The following is a 19,872-nucleotide window of genomic DNA, read 5'->3' as shown; positions in this document are numbered from 1 at the left end:
TGGAGACCTCTGACAGTGAACAGGGAAAGCGCCAGATTAATAACAGCTTGTTAAAATACTAGAAATAGAGTATATAGAAAGGATAGTGATTGTTGTCATCTAGTTGGGAGCGTAAATGCACATTAAAGAGAAATTGTCACAACAAAGCAGAACGTAGTAAATTATTTAGGATACTTAATTTTACATTAAATATCCTGGCTTCAGCATCAGAAAATCTTCCTATAGCTATATATTGCTGTCTATGTCGCTCCGCCGTCCCACTGAGGCTTATCCTAGGCTGTTTATTATGCAGAATTGTCCCTCCAGAGCATTATGGGGGATCAGCTGTATTTTTGTAAGTCTACCCAGCAAAGTTAATGGCTGCACTTGGGACTCAGGAGGGGTCCATGACTGCACTGCATACATTATTGCAGCCATTAAACCTTCCTGTCCCTTTAGTGCAGCCAATAACTCCTCCAGGCCCCCAAGTGCAGCCATTAGTCACTCCCCTTCCTGCAGCCCAGTATTTCCCCTCTGCCCCTTTCCTTGTTAATTGTTGTGGCCAGGACTTTCATACCTGTGTTTTCTTGGCATTTCCTTTCCTCAAAGTATCACTTACCACTGGGTACATTGCTGCAAATGGGAATGTCACTAATAGTACACACATTACTCAATGTGCTCAGCGTTGCCTGTGACTCGTGTATAAGTCGACTCTTATACTTTTATGAAGTGAATTCGACCCAAATTTCTCGACTTTTTCTCAAGTATATGCAGTAAATCAGGGAGAGGAAATATTTTACAGTGTGCACACACTGACTAAATAATCTATAAATGTAATATAAAATAATAGGCTATTTTATTGATTGTTTACTTGGGTACAGTTCCTCTTTATTACACAGCTCTCTGCACTGGTATCTTCTGGGCTATGCCAGGTATTGAACGGGAAAATCAATGTGTGTATGGCCTGCTTGACATTTTCAAATTCCATCCTGTTTGCTAGGCAAGTAATTTGGCCTTGCCCGGTTATTTGGGTGCTACCATAGACCGCCATGTTAATTGCAGCTGTAGGAGCACCCAGTGTATAATATGAGGGCTGGACTTATAGCTGGTAGGGGATTATGTGCAGTAAGGGACAGGTGTAGTGTAGGATGAGGGTTAGTTTTAGGAATTGCTACGGGGACAGTTATTGTTAGGAGTAGGTAGAGAGAGGGTTAGTGTGAGAAGGAGGTTAGGTAAAGCGTTAATAGACATAGACTAAATCTATTTTGCATTTTGAGAGTTAAGAAATAATTGTATGTTACAAATATGCAGAAATCAGGAAAAAGGCAAATAATTTTATTCAGTTTTTCAAGTTAAGTTTTAACTTATTTTTGACACTTCTTTAGCTGTTGTAAGTCAGTGTGCCCAATGACAAGCACACAGGCAACAATTAACTCTGCCTTCCTAGGTCTCCTTTGCCTGACCCTTCATAGGGGATACAAATCATCAGCTGCTTGCTATTCAAATGTGGAAATGCAATGCAGCAAGTTTTCTGCTTCTCTCTTTTTGCCCCTAACCCCCATCTATTTGTTTGCCATTAATTACAGAGCTTGAAAGGGAATACTTGCATTAAACTCTGCATGCCTTCTCATGTTAGTAGATTACTTTAAACAAGAAGAAGGGATACTACATTGCAGAAATCAGGAATAACCAGTCTCTAGAAAGTGACTTTTTCTATTATATGGACATGATTTTTACTTCTTTAATTTGATCATTGCCAGTTAAGGCTGTGGGTCCACTATGGGCTGTAGGCCGCTCTATTTTTTGTAACCAGTCTCCTATGGGTTGTAAAGACAAAAAGGAAAAAACGAGAGCCCCAATAGTGTGGTATTGTTATAGTATTATTGGTTTAGGTAGAAGGGATATTACTCACAAGTGTAGGTTGCCGGCCTAGGCAACCACTTTTCACACAGACGGGGAGCTTAGGCTTGTCCCCGTTCAGGCTAAAAGGTCGCTCTCTATAGATAGAAAAGGGTGTTCACACCCATCCAGCTGGTGGATACAATCGTATTCAAGAAAGGTACAGAGGCGCCCCAAGGATAAAAACAACTATGATTAAAATATATAAGATGGGGAGTGCTGGATGAATCACCTCCCCAAAAATGACAAAATTGTACTGATTCACATAAAAAGAACAGCTTTATTCTCACTCCACAATATAACTTGCAACGCGTTTCACGGGTCTGACGCCCGCTTCCTCATGCAACATAAAAAACTGGATTTTATTTTTTATTTTTCCATTGCTCCAGTTTTTTATTGGGGCGCCTCTGTACCTTTCTTGAATCCTATTGGTTGTAGGCCACTCTGTTTCTTTGTTACCAGACCACTATGGGTTGTAGCCCACTCTGTTTCTTTGTAACCCACACCTCACTAAAGTATTAACTGTCAGAAGCTGCACAGTTCTGTGACCAGGTGAGTATTTAGATACAATTTAGTGTTAAACTGTACAAATGGCTCACTTGCCTTTATTATGATGTTTTAAACTTGAATTTCTGGTTGCCATGGTTCTCCTTCCAGAATACTTTACAAGTTTTAACATTGTATGGTCTACTCACCAGAGTCAAGACCTGCCTAAATAAACCTTTTTTAGAGGTATACACGAGGGTCAAATGGAAAGTAACAGCTGCTTTCATATAATTAATCAGGGAAACATTTATTTTATTTAGAAACATTTGGCCCCTATTCAATTAACTTTTTCTCTTAAGTGTTAATTTACCACCTTATCAATAAAATGCCTTTAAAGCTACGCAAGAATAATTTTCATGGTACTTTTTCACCTACTTTTTTGGGATCTTTTTTGAAATTGCAGTGCTGAAAAGTTCTTTTAAAGAGAATTGCCTCCTTTGTTAAAGCATTTATCATATATTTTTACACGTTTTTCATGCCCTTTGTTGTAGTAGTATAACACTTCTGACCTATGAGTTGGAGGTATTGGGGATGGGGCCTTAATTTTAATGTTGCTGAAAAAACAGGTACCAGTGTTCTGCAGTGACGTGGCAAACAGTGCAGGGAGAGACGGGATTAACCTGACAGATGCAAATTGCACAGAAAGAGTGCCTTGTGAAGCAGATATAAGCAAATGGCTGTTATTTTCTGGATGACTTTCGTATATCAGTTTGGTCCAGATGAAGATGGTCCAGACCTTTTTCCAAGTAGTCCATGACAAATTTAGACATGTCGGTATTTGTTTAGCAAATATTAACTGATTCCAGATCTGCTGTCTCTGGCCTCTTAAAGACCAGATATTTTTTTCTAATAAAAATGAGGTGAGTGACCGGCTCACAGTGATCACTGGGTCAAGAGCCAATAAAAATAGCTGCTGACCAAGATGCAGCGAGCGGGTTACAGCATTGCAATATCAGCGGGACAGGAGTGGTTTGTGTGAGTGAACGTGGAAGTTGAAATCTACACTGGTCTATACTTGCACCTATGATCATTTTTACCAAAGTTATGCATCATGGATAAAAGAAAAACCACCTATTTTGGAGGAGTACACCAAAACCTAACTGGTTATACTTTTTCTACCTAAATAACTATATGAAGTTACCATTTTATTTCAATATATATACCAATAAAAAAAACAACCCTACAGACGTTTTATGACCACATTCAGGAATATTACTATTTTTATCATGATTTTCATGGTTTTTGGAAATCTATGTATAATGAAAGTGGCGTTGTGCGAGTAGTTACGGATTCACCTCACAGGAGCCTATAGGCACAGATATCCTGGCACCTTAGAACCCGTTCTCCATGAACCTACAAACCCCGACGCCCTTAATCCCCACCCACCCCCGAACTGCCCCACAAGTGTGCTGGCTGTCCCAGCTGTCACTTCTCACTTCCCTTGCCCATCATAGGTAGCTTGAGGTACCCCTTAGCATAAGGTAGCCAAAAGTACCCTCAATAATACATAGCTAGAGATGCCCCCAAGTATTAGGTAACTAGAGGAACCTCAGTATTGAGTAGCTAGAGGTGCCCCTGACTGAAGGGAGGGGGTGGGGGTGAGCCGCCTTTCTATCATCAGGTGCCTGATAAAAGTTATAAAGTATTGCTTATTCTAACAATGTACATGTCTTGTCCCAATTCTGAATTTGTTATATTGGTATTACATTATTGGGATCTGTTGTGAATACCTTGCCTGAACATGAAAGCTCATCTTTCTGCAATCACCTCTTAACTTAATCCTGGTTGTGCATCCACATGACAATGACATCTGATTTCTAAATTTTACATAACCAAAGTATGAATTACCCACCTGCGAAGGTATAACATTGGAAGCCTATCCACAGCCTGTCATGTGACCAGGCTTTGTAATGCACAGTATTCCAGCCCACTGTTTTCAGCATCTGTCTCTGGAAATCTTGTCTATTTATCATGAAGCCTATGAAACTGATGTATTTACAGCCTGCTTTCAGTTTGTTTGCAGGGCTAAACCCCCCAAATATTCCTGCCCTCCTCGCTGACCTTTTTATTTTGTACTAATGATATGCCCTTATATGCATATGTTTATATATGTATATATGTGTACATAGATGTGTGTTTGTGTGTCTGTATGTATCATGTACATATATATGTATATAAAAATATGTCAGTCTTGGAGCCTACATTGCATTGAAAACCATGCTCCGTAGACCAGTATAAAAGCAAATGTGAATGACTTTTTCCTCCATATTTCCCATTTGTTATTTTTGTGTTTTTGTTTTTTGTTTTTTTTTTTACCCAGCCCTGGAATGAAATACACTGGGTTCTATTTCATTTGCCTGTGTTTATATAGGTTTGACAACTAAATGCATCTTATTTTATGTTCCTTAATGCTTGAAAGTGTATACATCTGAGCTGTAGCATCTTCATCCCTCCTAATGCATTCTTGTTTTCTCGTCTTGTTTGGGTGTAAATTTTTAATTTATTTATTTTTTGTTTTGTTTTGTTTGTTTGTTTTTCTCCCTGTTCTCCTGTTTTGTTCTTTTGGTTTCATAGCGGATGTTGTTCAGTTTCATGGTGCAGTCTTCGTGGAAAATGCCTCCCCTTCCTCCCCCATAACAGCTCCCCACTTCAGGGGGTACAGAAGAGCAAGCGAAATCAGCATTGCAAGTCAGGTCTCTGGAATGGCTGACAGTTACACGGCTTCAAACATAGCCAACAGTAAGTGCCTTGTTGCCTAACAGGACTTATCAAGGATACAGTGCCAATTACAGTCCAGTAGGTCACAGACTTTGTAACAATCTTCATTTGATCATTGCAGTGTGGGTGAAAGGATTAAGACACCAGCCTAGTCCAATAGAACCCTGTTGGCAATTGAAGGAAAATGCTAATGAAATATTGAGGTTACATTTGAGTGGAGCATGAAGGGTTAAGTCAATTAAAACTAACTTTATGACCGCATTCTGATTGGTAACCTTCATTCAGAACCACTCGTTAACTGTTTCCTTCTGCTCTGCCTGTCCAAAGCAGTAGTCAGAGAAACGTCCTGCTTTCACTAGCAGATCTGTCAGACTATCTCTGAATTCATAAAAAAAACAGAGAGCATGACAAAATCTTTAAAGCGGTCAATCAGCAGAAAGACTTGGCATTAATTTGGCTGTACTATAGAAGCTTGTCTTTATGCCAGAATTCTCAATTTTGACAATGCCAATCTTGTGTTGTAGCTGACAGACATTCAGGAAGTAGACACTCAGGAAGTAGAACAAACTAGGCTGGTGTTTATTAATGGATTGCGCTTTATTCTGCTTAGCAGATCTTGGATGCCACATATTTCTGTTTTAAGACAAACAAGCTTACGCCGGTTTTGCATGTTCCATAGCTCAGTACAGTGGGTAGCTTTGCTTTAAGCATGTCATAAGGGCCAGGTACGGCCATTAGCTTCTTCCTCAAATCATTACGAATTGTTGCTAAAAATGTGTGTGTATGTGTTTTCATACACCTGTCAACAAGCACATGTAGGTAGACCTAACATCATGTGCCTGGTTTGTGTGACTGCTCAGTGTATTCAACCTGCTTTGCTTCCTCACATGCCAGTAGCAGTTTTAGCATTACCACTCCATGTAGAGTACACCTAGGTGTTTAAGCTAAAGAACCTGCTGAGCTGCTACATTCTATAGCTGTCCTTGAGCATGAATCCACCCACATACTGCATGCCACACATACGTGGAAATATGTTGACATAAAAGGGAAACTGGTAGCAAAAAAGCCTTATACAAGTCTTGTTTATCAGACGTTTCTGCTTTAAACAATTTGATCCTTCCTGTCAGGTTCCTCGGTGTAGACGTTTGAAAATCCTCCCTCCCTACGTGTAGGACCATGTTGGATATTCCCATCTGAAAAGTTCAAATACAGCTATATAGAGGACTATAACCTAGCTGAGGCAATGGCACCACATTTCGGCTTTCATTCCATTTATTTATTTTTGCTAGCCTGCTGTGTTGCTTAAAGGACAAGTCTGAGGAATAAAAAAAAACCCAAGATCTACTTATTTGGGTCTTCCTCCAGCCCCTAGCACCCCATCTGTCCCTCGCCGCAGCTCCAGTCGCCCGGGGTCCTCTCTGTTGCAGATGCTAACCTGGCAAGGTCGGCATCTTCTGTGCAAGCGCTGAGCCACTTGCGATTGTGCCCAGGTGGCCGGGACCATTCTGCGCAGATCAGAAGTACTGCGTCTGCGCATAATGTTCCCTGCTACGGGAGCGTAATCGCAAGCGCCGCGGCATCGGCAACAGAGGGGACCCCGGGCCACCGGAGCTGCGCAAGGGAACGATCAGCTGCAGGTAAGTAGATCTCATTTTTTTTTATTCCTCAGATGTGTCCTATAAGTAAAAAAATATACACTTTCTCTGTAATGTCGTAATCCACAAATGGTGCTGTCCTAGGAATGCTCACTGTCTGTTTCTTATGTTTTACATAAGAACTGGCTTTATGGACCTTCTACAGAACAGATTCAGCATTACAGTGATGTGAAAAACTATTTGCCCCCTTCCTGATTTCTTATTCTTTTGCATGTTTGTCACACTTAAATGTTTCTGCTCATCAAAAACCGTTAACTATTAGTCAAAGATAACAGAATTGAACACAAAAATGCAATTTTAAATGATGGTTTATTATTATTTAGTGAGAAAAAAAACTCAAAACCTACATGGCCCTGTATGAAAAAGAAATTGCCCCCAGAACCTAATAACTGGTTGGGCCACCCTTAGCAGCAATAACTGCAATCAAGCGTTTGCGATAACTTGCAACGAGTCTTTTACAGCGCTCTGGAGGAATTTTGTCCCACTCATCTTTGCAGAATTGTTGTAATTCAGCTATATTTGAGGGTTTTCTAGCATGAACCGCCTTTTTAAGGTCATGCCTCAACATCTCAATAGGATTCAGGTCAGGACTTTGACTAGGCCATTCCAAAGTCTTCATTTTGTGTTTCTTCAGCCATTCAGAGGTGGATTTGCTGATGTGTTTTGGGTCATTGTCCTGCTGCAGCACCCAAGATCGGTTCAGCTTAAGTTGACGAACAGATGGCCGGACATTCTCCTTCAGGATTTTTTGGTAGACAGTAGAATTCATGTTTCCATCTATCACAGCAAGCCGTCCAGGTACTGAAGCAGCAAAACAACCCCAGACCATCACACTACCACCAGCATATTTTACTGTTGGCATGATGTTCTTTTGCTGAAATGCTGTGTTACTTCTACGCCAGATGTAACGGGACACGCACCTTCCAAAAAGTTCAACTTTTATCTCGTCGGTCCACAAGGTATTTTCCCAAAAGTCTTGGCAATCATTGAGATGTTTTTAGCAAAATTGAGACGAGCCTTAATGTTCTTTTTGCTTAAAAGTGGTTTGTGCCTTGGATATCTGCCATGCACGCCGTTTTTGCCCAGTCTCTTTCTTATGGTGGAGTCGTGAACACTGACCTTAATTGAGGCAAGTGAGGCCTGCAGTTCTTTAGATGTTGTCCTGGGGTCTTTTGTGGCCTCTCGGATGAGTTTTCTCTGCGGTCTTGGGGTAATTTTGGTCGGCCAGCCACTCCTGGGAAGGTTCATCACTGTTCCATGTTTTTGCCATTTGTGGATAATGGCTCTCACTGTGGTTCGCTGGAGTCCCAAAGCTTTAGAAATGGCTTTATAACCTTTACCAGACTGATAGATCTCAATTACTTTTGTTCTCATTTGTTCCTGTATTTCTTTGGATCTCGGCATGATGTCTAGCTTTTGAGGTGCTTTTGGTCAACTTCTCTGTGTCAGATAGCTCCTGTTTAAGTGATCTCTTGATTGAAACAGGTGTGGCAGTAATCAGGCCTGGGGGTGACTACAGAAATTGAACTCAGGTGTGATAAACCACAGTTAAGTTATTTTTTAACAAGGGGGGCAATCACTTTTTCACACAGGGCCATGTAGATTTGGAGTTTTTTTTCTCACTAAATAATAAAAACCATCATTTAAAACTGCATTTTGTGTTCAATTATGTTATCTTTGACTAATAGTTAACGGTTTTTGATGAGCAGAAACATTTAAGTGTGACAAACATGCAAAAGAATAAGAAATCAGGAAGGGGCAAATAGTTTTTCACATCACTGTATATCTATTTTAAGCTGACTGGTTGAACTTTTTGTTGCCTGGCACTTTAGTAATGAGGACCCATGACATAGCTTGGTAGCTGCTACACCAAGTTGCTCATCCTGTATTCAATTTTAAGGTATTTTACAGACCAACATAAAATACTTCATCTGAACAGAATTATCTCATATATTTCTGCCTAGATATTGGTCCTCTATCAAAGCTTGTGTGTCTGGGTAAATACATTTAAAGCAAAACTCCAAACAGAAACAAACTATTTAAATACATATTGTATATATGAATTGCCCAAAGAGTGGCAATCATTTTCAGATAGTTTGGTGAGTTGAACAATCTTATCATGTAGCATAGGCGGTAGGATAAGACTGTGATTTCATATGTAAATTGTCATTGTCCTCCTCGCTGTCACATGGTCTGATCACAATTTCATCTTTTTTGGCAGTTAATACATATGTATTACAGCTATGTATTTAGAGATTGGTCTACAGTTTATTTTTAAAGTAAGCACATGCATTGTTCTAGATTCTTTTTACCTGTTTAAATGCTGAGATATTGAGAAGTAGTAATGGGAGTCCGCATGGTCTCAGACCAGGCACACTTGATTTAATTGCCAATGGTATGGGTACCGGATAACATCCATCTATATTCTGTTTAATGGGAAATAAATATGGCAGCCTCCATATACCTCTCACTACATTTTTAAAGTAATCATATGCATTGTTCTAGATTCTTTTCACCTTTTTAAATGCTGAGATATTGAGAGGTAGGAATGGGAGTCCACATGGTCTCGGACCAGGCACACTTGATTTAAGTGCCATTGGTTTGGGTACCGAATACCATCCATCTATATTCTGTTTAAGTGAAAAGTGGTTTGGGTGTCCTGTACGAAGCAAAAACTTTAGCTCTTCCCAACATTTGCTTAACCCTAACCCTCTTCATCTACCTTGCCTGACACTTACCAAGATCCCTTTCTAACTGATATCCCCAATGTACCTAACTTTTATCATCCAACAAGCCCCTTCCCTTCCTGATGCCTAAAGGTGCCCATTAGAGGTACAATTTTTAGCAATTGATCATATTTTCGATAAGATCATTCATGTTGACAGAAAAAGATTGTTCTTTAATGATCCACAACAGTATCCACCTTGTGATCACATCTCCACCAAACATAATAATCATTTTTTAAACAACCTCCTGCAAATTGGACATTTAAAATAAGTCCTATATTTGCACCTTTAGTGCAGATACGATGTTTATATAAAGGTTCATCAGCCGGAGGTTAAGGAAACAATCAAAAATGTGATCATTCAAGATCGATTGGACCCATCAGCTTCTCTGTTTATGCAATACAATCTGAATAATCTGATGGAAAATATGCATGAGCACAGCTAATAACATGGTTACAGTGTTCTTAGCGCCGCTGAGCACCCAAATTAACTACTTCAGGCTCAACCTGCAATTCAGATTCAGTCAAGGGAATGTAAACTGTGTCAGGCCCAGTGAATCACTGGAAGACAGGCAACTTCATTTTACTTAGGAAAGAAAATATGGAGGTTGCCAGTGATATAGAAGTTGCCATTGCTGTCCTCTTGTAAAAATGCTGTCTGTATGGTTGTCTTGCTGATCTTTTGTCCTAAAGGATAACTGTAGTGAGGGGTATATGGAGGCTGCCATATGTATTTCCTTGTAAGCAATACCTGTTGTCTGGCAACTCTGCTGATCCATTTGGCTACAGTAGTGTCTGAAGCACAACAGAACCAAGCATGTAGGTAATCTTGTCAGATCTGACAATGTCAGAAACACCTGATCTGCTGCATGCTTGTTCAGGGTCTATGGCTGAAAGTATTAGAGGCAGAAGATCAGCAGGATAGTCGAGCGACTGGTATTGCTTAAAAGGCCATAAATATGGCAGCCTCCTTATACCTCTCACTTCAGTTGTCCTTCTCGTAGTTTGTGTCACACATGCAACAGACATGTAAAAAGTTGACACCTGACCTATATAGTTGCTTCTGGTCAAAGATTCAGGTTGGCACTACAGTCATGAAAGTGGCATTTTTATTAGAAGAAAGAGGGCATTGGCATCACCTTCTCAGTTCAGGGTTCTGTAAGCCAAAGATGTAAATCTGGCAGAATGGCTTTTTTGCTGACAGCTTCACTTTCCCACTACCAGTATGTCACAGTCATATGGTAAGTTACTTCTAAGGCTGTAAATAATTTGTTCGGGACCAGTGTTGCAGGATTGTGGAGCCGAGGCCTATGGGAAATACTGCAGATGCACTACACATCTGCCTAATGTGAGAACAAGAAACAGCAGGGCGGAAAATTTGCATCTGATACAGTGTTCTGTTTAAAACCTTTGCGAGCCTGATTAAAGTTCTGGATATACAAGAGATAGCATCTCACACTCCAAGTATGGAAGTTTTCTGTTGGAAGCTGCAAACATTGTTTGTTTGTACATGTTTTGCTTAGTCTATCAGGCTGGGAACCTTTTTCTTGCCAGTAGCACCAATATAATCAGGCACCACTGGTCCTCCGGAAACTTTATCAAGGATCTACTGGGAGCACACAAGCACTTTTGGCACTTTTTACTCACGAAATAAACTGTTCTATAGTTTGTAGACTTTCTCACTTTTGTCTTCCAGCAAGTAATATCACTGACTACAGAGAACACAGTGCTCCAGGCTTGCATAATAACATTCACTTAGATGATTAAATATACTTCTTGCTGGAAGGCAGAAAAATTGTGCCGTGATTTTGCATGTTTTGTGGTGTTAATTGGTGTTTGCTTTGTTCCTTTAGAAACAAAAAATCATCTTAACCATTCCAAAAAGCTAAGTCTTCTGTCCCAGCTTGCTCTCCCTTATAAATATCACACAAAAACAAGTTCCCCCACTAAACACAGTCAGCCCCATACTGAGCAGAGTCACTTAGGAGGAATGCTAGAGGTGGGGGATTGGAAGCACTGCGTCAAGCCAGGCATCCAAGGCGTGGACATCTCTAAAGGTATTCTGCTTAGGGCAGAGGCTTTGGTATTATTAACCCAAGCAGCAGCCATGCTGGCACTATTTAACCCCTCTTTAGAACACATTCATTGTAAGTCATTCAGTGCAAGGGCTCATTCAGAAAGCATTACTTCAGTGAAAGGAAGAACTGACGCCTCTCCTACAAATACATTTCACTTTCTGCATTTCCTCATTTTTCTCTTTTTTTGGCCACTTTTATTTATCATTTTAGGGGAAAAAACTGTTTGATTTTGTCATTTCATCCTGTGATTTGTATAGAGTATGTGTATACACTTCTGCAGCCCTGCATCCTGTGTGAGGCATAATCACTGCACTGTAAATGCACACCAGCCATGCTACAGGGTACATCTCTGTCCTTAATGTTATTGGAAACTCATGATGTGCACTGATCCAAATGGCTCCTGAATGCAGGATGTATGAGGGCCGTATAGGATGCATGAGGGCCGTACTTGGACCTTGCTTTCTTGCATTCTATGTTCAGGAATATGTAAATATACATGAATCATGCAGAACCAATGTTAAGAATTGAAATGTGCCCTTTAATAAAGCCCTCATGCTTTTACTGCATGTGATTGTGCACCTGTCCTCAGTTACTACTTTATAATGTTAACTATTACCTTTCTTGCAGTTCATTATTTTGCAGCATAGAGCTATCCTGCTTACCTAGTTGTACTGGATCCGTGAGGTGTTGTAGCTAAGATCCAATCTGGTACCAACGTCCATATTTAAAGGACAACTGTAGTGAGAAGAATGTGAAGGCTGACATATTTATTTCCTTTTAAATAATACTAGTTTCCTGTCAGCCCTGCTGATCTACTTGACTGCAGTAGTTTCTGAATAACAAAATAAACATGCATGCAGCTAATCTTGTCAGATCTGACACACCTGATATGCATGTTTGTTCAGGGTGTATTGCTGGATACACACGGTGCATTCCCCCACTCAATGCGCCCATCGATTCGCATCGACTCTTATTATTTCCGAGCATTTCCGAGCGCATTTCGATGATTGTTAGGTCGATTTACATGTAAATTATGCCAAATCGACCTAGCGATCCATCAGAACGCGAATCGGACATGATGGAAATAATCGAGTCGACGCGAATCGACAGGCGCATCGAGCGCGGGAACGCACCGTGTGTATCCAGCATTAGGCTAGAAGAATTATAAACAGAGGATCAGCAGGACTGCCAGGCAACTGGTATTACTTGTTATGGTATTGATAGATGGTCAAAGATCGCTCTATGACTATCCTGCAGCCGGCTCCCAGGCTGCCTCCTTCGCTTCCCCTTGACGGGCAGATGCTGGGTAGAGTCTTCATTCAGTATAACCTCATAGGAGAGATACACTCACATAGCATAATTCCGTTTGGTTTGGTCTGCGAAGGAGGCAGCCTGGGAGTTTGCTGCTGGACAGTCCAGAGCGACCTTTGACCAGTCTAACAGTGGTCAAACAGGAAGGGTGAGTCTGATTCCTTGTGGGGTGCATAGCGGTCAATTGTTTAAGAACGCGGAGCGCTGTCTATCAATACCATAATTTGTCTTAAAGTGCTCTGCCAAAGCCATCATAGAGCGCGAACGCACAGAGACTTTGCAGTAAAAACAGTGGACTTGTTTTTATTAGTCTTATAAAATTTCGACTGTGACATATAAACGTGGCCACACACCATACATTTTTTAAATATCTGTTCAATTTAAGAATTGCAATAAATTTTTCTCACTGATTGTAACGTTTCGAAAACATGACCAATGTACCACACACCTATGTTCAATTTTTCCCCAGTTATGATAAAAATGATTGGAATTGGATTGGAGAGAATTGTTTGGGAGTGTATATAAATAAATTGACAATCTAACACACACCATACAATCTTTAGAGAAATTGAAGAAAAATATCTGGAATTCCGGATAGACAAAAATCGGGAAATCCGATCGGAATTTTCAGTCGAATGAAAAAAAATGCTTTCAATTTTTTCGGGAGATCTGATCGTTTTTATCGAATTTCTGTAAAATCAGATCATTTTATTGTATCATGTGTGGCCACCTTAAGTAATTAGCAAAATATTGTAGCACTTTTCATAATAATTTGTAACTGTTATTACTTAAAAGGAAGTAAATATGGCAGCCTCCACATATCTCTTGCTACAGGTTGGAAAATACATCCCAGCACCTTGGTTGTTATCGGCAAAACCAGTCAAAATTACTGTTGTTCTTTTGTCGTTCAAGTGAGCTCTAGTGTCTTTTGATTGGAAAAGTATACATATCTTTGATTTCTAAATTTGTGTACATAAGATGGTAGAACACTCTAAACGTATATTAGTACTGCTCTGCGGATTTAGGACAATATAGTCAATATCATCATCTGGTAATAATAGGACCCAAGAGATCATGTAGTTTTTCTTACATTATTTGTTTTCCTGACCTGCAAATCACTTCTTCCCTTTTCCATCTTTTTTTAAATAAAAAAACTAATATTGCAGTAATGTTTTCTCTTTCTAGTCCTGCACGAAATAATTACCAAAAGTAGAGCAACTTACCTATGCTTAGAATGAAGTGACTTTATTGTCGTTACTTCTCCTGTGTTTTTGAAAATCTTCCAACCCACCATGGAGTTTGTCTAAATATACTATTTACTTAAAGGATACCCGAACTGACATGACATGATGAGATAGACATGTGCATGTACAGTGCCTAGCACACAAATAATTATGCTGTTTTCCTTTTTTTCTTTCTCTGCCTGAAAAAGTTAAATATCAGGTATGTAAGTGGCTGACTCAGAATCATTTGTGTGCTAGGCACTGCACATACACTTGTCTATCTCATCATGTCACATGTCAGTTCGGGTATCCTTTAAAAAATTGATGCATGAAGGACTACAATATCCACACTTCCTATGTATTCTCAATATTTTGGCTTGACTAAATTGGTAACATGCATTTTTGGTGATCATTTCCTTTACCTGTTTTCTATGATGTAAACATCTATCTTTTCTTAAGACGCATATGGGGCATTTATGAGGAATCCACAGGCAACCAATTTTTAAAGGAATTCAGTAAATTAATCTAAATTTGAGTTTAGTTGGTGTGGATTGCACCTTCATTTTTCTTGTCTGCAATTTTCATAAATGAGCCCTACTGTGTTTCCTGTTTCTTTTTCTGGACTTTGTGTTCTTGTCATGGTCCATCAGAAGATTGCATGCAGTTGCCAGAACAGATAAGCATTTCTGAAGCTAAGACTCCTTCTTGCATGTGTTACTTGGGAAATTGCTACCTATTTTTTGGATGGTACCTGTATTGGGAAAGTGCAGCTGCATGTGAGGCACGCTGATAAATGAGGTTTGGTTTTCGTAATTATTCACAAATTTGACCAAATTGTAATTCAGTTGAATGAATGTAACCATTTGGGGCTCAATCTGTGTTCATGAAGATATTCTATTGAAAGCCAGTTTATACCATGCCTTGAGCTAAAATTTAATATAACGCCCCCAATGTGCTAAAACCATTCCTTTGATATAATGGCAATGAATATGGTGTGTGCCAAACACTTTCAGCGGTGCATCATGGGATACAACCCAGGAAGTAAAAACTGCTCCATTCAAATAAGGGGTTTGTATGGGTCCATTATTCATCATTGCAATGACCATGGTGTAAATTGGGCTGCAGCCTAACCTCATGTTTTCTCTCACCAAGCACAAATTCTATGGTGATGTCAGTTTTTGGTAGACTGGTATATAATTAAGTATAACTTTATGTAATACCCAAGGAATTTAACTTTTTATTGGATTTGCACATCTGATTGCTCAGCCCACAATATGGCTTCATTCAAATTGATGAATATAATTATTGGTCTAGATATAGCCTGCTTTTCTTATCAAATCATTCTTTTTATGGCAGTAAGGAAGTAATGTGCTTCTCCATTTTCAGTTGCGGCAAAATGGTGGGGTACAAAAAGGATCGACTATGCCCTTTATTGTCCGGATGCCCTTACTGCTTTCCCCACAGTTGCCCTTCCTCATCTTTTCCATGCCAGTTACTGGGAGTCAACAGATGTGGTTTCATTTCTCCTAAGACAGGTGAGTGAGATGGAAAATACATGGTCTGCTTCTGATAATACATATTTGGAGACGCTGCATGAATGATAATAGGATAACACCGCAACCTCATACTACTTTGGGCATGTGGTGACATACGCTTTTATTCAGAGTTTAATTTAAAAATTGTCAGTCCCTCATGACAGAGCTCTGGGCACCATCCTCTTTACTTCTTATAACCACCATTTCTGCAGAATACGCCGTAGGCTCCCAATGTGTGTCACCTGCAGGGCCACAAAGGCCCGTCCTTGGGTGGCTTCTACTACCCAAGGGGGCATCTGAGCATGGAACAGGAGTGGCTTTATATGAAGGAGGAGGCCATAAATAGAAAATGGAGGCTCCAAATTGGCACAACACATGGAAGATATGGTTGTGCATAAAAAGACTGCTTCACATGGATAAACTGGGGTGGGTAGGAGGCGCCCGTAGAAACCAACCTGGGTAGATGGAGATATAGAAATTAATGTTCTCTCCTACCTTAAAGTAGCAGTCAGGTGGTAGTAAAATACGCTTCAAACTTTAATCATGCACATTTGACAATGCGTTTCATGGTCAAAGCCACTTCTTCAGGTCAATTAAAGTGCTTCCGACCACAGTAGTAATAGGTCACCGGTGCCATACATGCTTCACATGGGTGTTACACATGGAAGAGGGGGCAGCTCATGAGGTGGGAGGGGGCTGTTGCATGTAGAAGGGGAGTTACAAGAAAGTTGGCCTAGGTGCGGTTAAAGCGGAATATAACCCTGCATTTCAACTTTGCTCTAAAACATTATTTACAGCATATTATATGCAAAAAGCATTTTTTTTTTACTAGACCAGCATTGGAAGGGTTAAACAAAGAGGTTTAAAGTTCCATGGAGAGATATGCAGAAGTTCAGATTGTTACATTCTATTTAGTTATATGTATCTATTGAGAAATGTTACACACTCTTTGGCTGTCCTCCAACTCCTTCTCAGTCAGAGAGATGAGTCACATTCAACACTTAGATACATTTATGTAAACAAAATGTATCTATGTCAGCTTCTGATGCGTCTGCAGAAATCTCCAGGAACTTTAAAGCACTGTGTAACCCTTCCAATGCTGGTTTAGTAAAAAAAAATGCTGGTTGCATATAATATACTGTAAATAATGTTTTAGAGCAAAGTTGAAATGCAGGGTTATATTCCGCTTTAAAGTATAAATCTGGCCTTGGTCACCTGACATTCATTGGGTCACATACATGCATTGGGAGCTGTACAGAGGATGCTTTAGAATAGCTGACAGTTGTAAGGAGAGAAGAGGACAATGCCCAGAGCTCTGGTATGTGTTTTTCCCGCTGCGCTGCATTAGGCTCAGTTCCCATTTGCAACAGATCAATTCTGTGCGTTAATGTTCATTGCGGATGTGTTAGCACCTTAGGCAGCTATGGGCAACATATCCGCACGTCCTGAAAAGTGGAGCAGGACGGACCCTTTTAAAAATAGTACAGTATCTGCTTCCTGCATTTATTTGAGCTACTTAAAACGTACTGTACAGGTATGTTTTTTTCAGCATTTGGGAACTGAGACTTAGGCTCCATTCACACTGGGGATCGCAAAATCGCTAGCATTTTGCAGAGTGATATTTTTTTTTTCACTGAAAATGGATGCCCTTTTTTAACAATTTTGGTTTGTGATTTTTATTTTTTTTTTGTACATTTGAAATGCAAATACACCAAAATTGCAGAAAAGCAGTGCATGCATTTCCAATTCCTGCTGGTGATCGCTGCAGTGAGATCACTATCATATGCTATGCATTACACTAGCACTTTTCAAAGTGCCAGCGATCGCCAGGAATTCAAAGCACTGCGGAAAACGCTCAGAAAGCTCCCCAGTGTGAATGGGCTCTTTAGTGAGATAGAAAGCTCTGTGGGGGTAGAATGTAACACTGAGGCCCCGGCTGCTTGAACTCTCAAGGAACCGGAAAGAGCACTTATCCAGTATCTGTCAATTCTCGCCTTTTCCAGGAAACATGACTTTACTGTTTAGAGGCTGGAACTCTAATGGCCCATATGCAAATAACTTTTTCATCTGAGTTTTCTCCCAGGTGATATTTTTAAACTTGTCAGTAAAATGCCTTTTAAACCACCAGAAATCAACAAAATACTCAAAATAATTTTGATAGTACTTTTTCACCTACTTTTTGGCACCTTTTCATTTGCAGAGATATATATATGTAGTGCTTCAGGACTTCCAGGACTGTTTTACTCATTATGGGCTTGATTCATTAAGCTGCACAACTTAATGTGCAGGACTGGCCCCTATTGCATGCCTTGTATAGCAGAGCTCGCTGCTATGTAAGGAGCGTGCCTTCATTAGATAGGAGCATGCCTTACTTAGATAGGAGCGTGCCTTCCTATACATAGCAACTATGCAAGCGCTACTATGTAAGGCATGCATAGTGGCTGCTCCTTCACATTAGCCACTTCCCGACCGCCTAACACACAGGGGCGGCCGGGAAGTGGAGCCCGCAAGGACCAGCTCACCCACAGAGGCGGCGGTCCTTTTAGGGGCATGGGCGGAGCGATCGCGTCATCCGTGACGCAATCCTCCGCCGGCGCCTGACTCCGCTCACCCGCCGCAACATCCCGCCGGCCATACGGAAGCGCTGGCGGGATGTTAACCCCACGATCGCCGCACGGAAAGTGTATAATACACTTTGTAATGTTTACAAAGTGTATTATACAGGCTGCCTCCTGCCCTGGTGGTCCCAGTGTCCGAGGGACCACCAGGGCAGGCTGCAGCCACCCTAGTCTGCACCCAAGCACACTGATCTCCCCCCCCCGCCCCCTGAACGCCCTCAGCCCCCCCCCCCCCCCTGACCACCCCCCAGACCCCTGTTTACACCCAATCACCCCCCAAATCACCCATCAATCACTCCCTGTCACTATCTGTCAACGCTATTTTTTTTTTAACCCTAAACTGCCCCCTGGGGACTCCTGATCACCCCCCCTCACCCCTCAGATTCTCCCCAGATCCCCCCCCCCCCCCTTGTGTACTGTATACCTCTATCCCCCTGATCACCCGTCAGTCACCCGTCAATCACCCATCAATCACCCCCTGTCACTGCCACCCATCAATCAGCCCCTAAACTGCCCCTTGCGGGCAATCTGATCACCCACCCACACCAATAGATCGCCCGCAGATCTGACGTCAGATCACCTCCCAAGTGCAGTGTTTACATCTGTTCTCTACCCTAAACACCCACTAATTACCCATCAATCACCCATCAATCACCCCCTATCACCACCTGTCACTGTTACCCATCAGATCAGACCCTAATCTGCCCCTTGCATGCACCCAGTCACCCACCTACACGCTCAGATTGCCCTCAGACCCCCCCTTATCAATTCGCCAGTGCATTAGTTACATCTGTTCTTCCCTCTAATAACCCACTGATCACCTGTCAATCACCCATCAATCACCCCCTGTCACTGCCACCCATCAATCACCCCCTGGCACTGCCACCCATCAATCAGCCCCTAACCTGCCCCTTGCGGGCAATCTGATCACCCACCCACACCAATAGATCGCCCGCAGATCCGACATCAGATCACCACCCAAGCGCAGTGTTTACATCTGGTCTCTACCCTAAACACCCACTAATTACCCATCAATCACCACCTGTCACTGTTACCCATCAGATCAGACCCTAATCTGCCCCTTGCGGGCACCCAATCATCCGCCTACACGCTCAGATTGCCCTCAGACCCCCCCTTATCAATTCGCCAGTGCATTAGTTACATCTGTTCTTCCCTGTAATAACACACTGATCACCTGTCAATCACCCATCAATCACCCCCTGTCACTGCCACCCATCAATCACCCCCTGGCACTGCCACCCATCAATCACCCCCTGTCACTGCCACCCATCAATCAGCCCCTAACCTACCCCTTGCAGCAATCTGATCACCCACCCACACCAATAGATCGCCCGCAGATCCGACGTCAGATCACCTCCCAAGTGCATTGTTTACATCTGTTCTCTCCTCCAAACACCCACTAATTACCCATCAATCACCCCCTGTCACTGCTATCCATCAGATTAGACCCCTATCTGCCCCTAGGGCACTCAATCACCCGCCTACACCCTCAGAACGCCCTCAGAACCCAGCCCTAATCACCTCGCCAGTGCATTGCTTGCATCTATTCCCCCCTCTAATCACA

General features: G+C 41.5%; 1 protein-coding gene across 11 annotated transcripts in view; it reads left to right on the top strand.

Moving 5' to 3' along the window:
- PITPNM2 (phosphatidylinositol transfer protein membrane associated 2) overlaps positions 1-19,872 on the top strand; it is a 437,162-nt gene that overhangs the window by 350,856 nt on the left and 66,434 nt on the right. For 8 of the 11 annotated variants that reach the window (XM_068244437.1, XM_068244424.1, XM_068244447.1 and 5 more), the window contains 3 exons: positions 4,999-5,163; positions 11,376-11,579; positions 15,521-15,669. In XM_068244437.1, coding sequence (XP_068100538.1) covers positions 4,999-5,163; positions 11,376-11,579; positions 15,521-15,669 — 518 coding nt within the window. The remainder of the gene's footprint in view (positions 1-4,998; positions 5,164-11,375; positions 11,580-15,520; positions 15,670-19,872) is intronic. The other 3 variants (XM_068244464.1, XM_068244456.1, XM_068244474.1) reach the window with 2 other exon arrangements.

This window comes from Hyperolius riggenbachi, chromosome 1, assembly GCF_040937935.1.
Source record: "Hyperolius riggenbachi isolate aHypRig1 chromosome 1, aHypRig1.pri, whole genome shotgun sequence".
Lineage (NCBI taxonomy): Eukaryota > Metazoa > Chordata > Amphibia > Anura > Hyperoliidae > Hyperolius > Hyperolius riggenbachi.
This window is presented reverse-complemented; position numbering and strand designations above follow the sequence as displayed.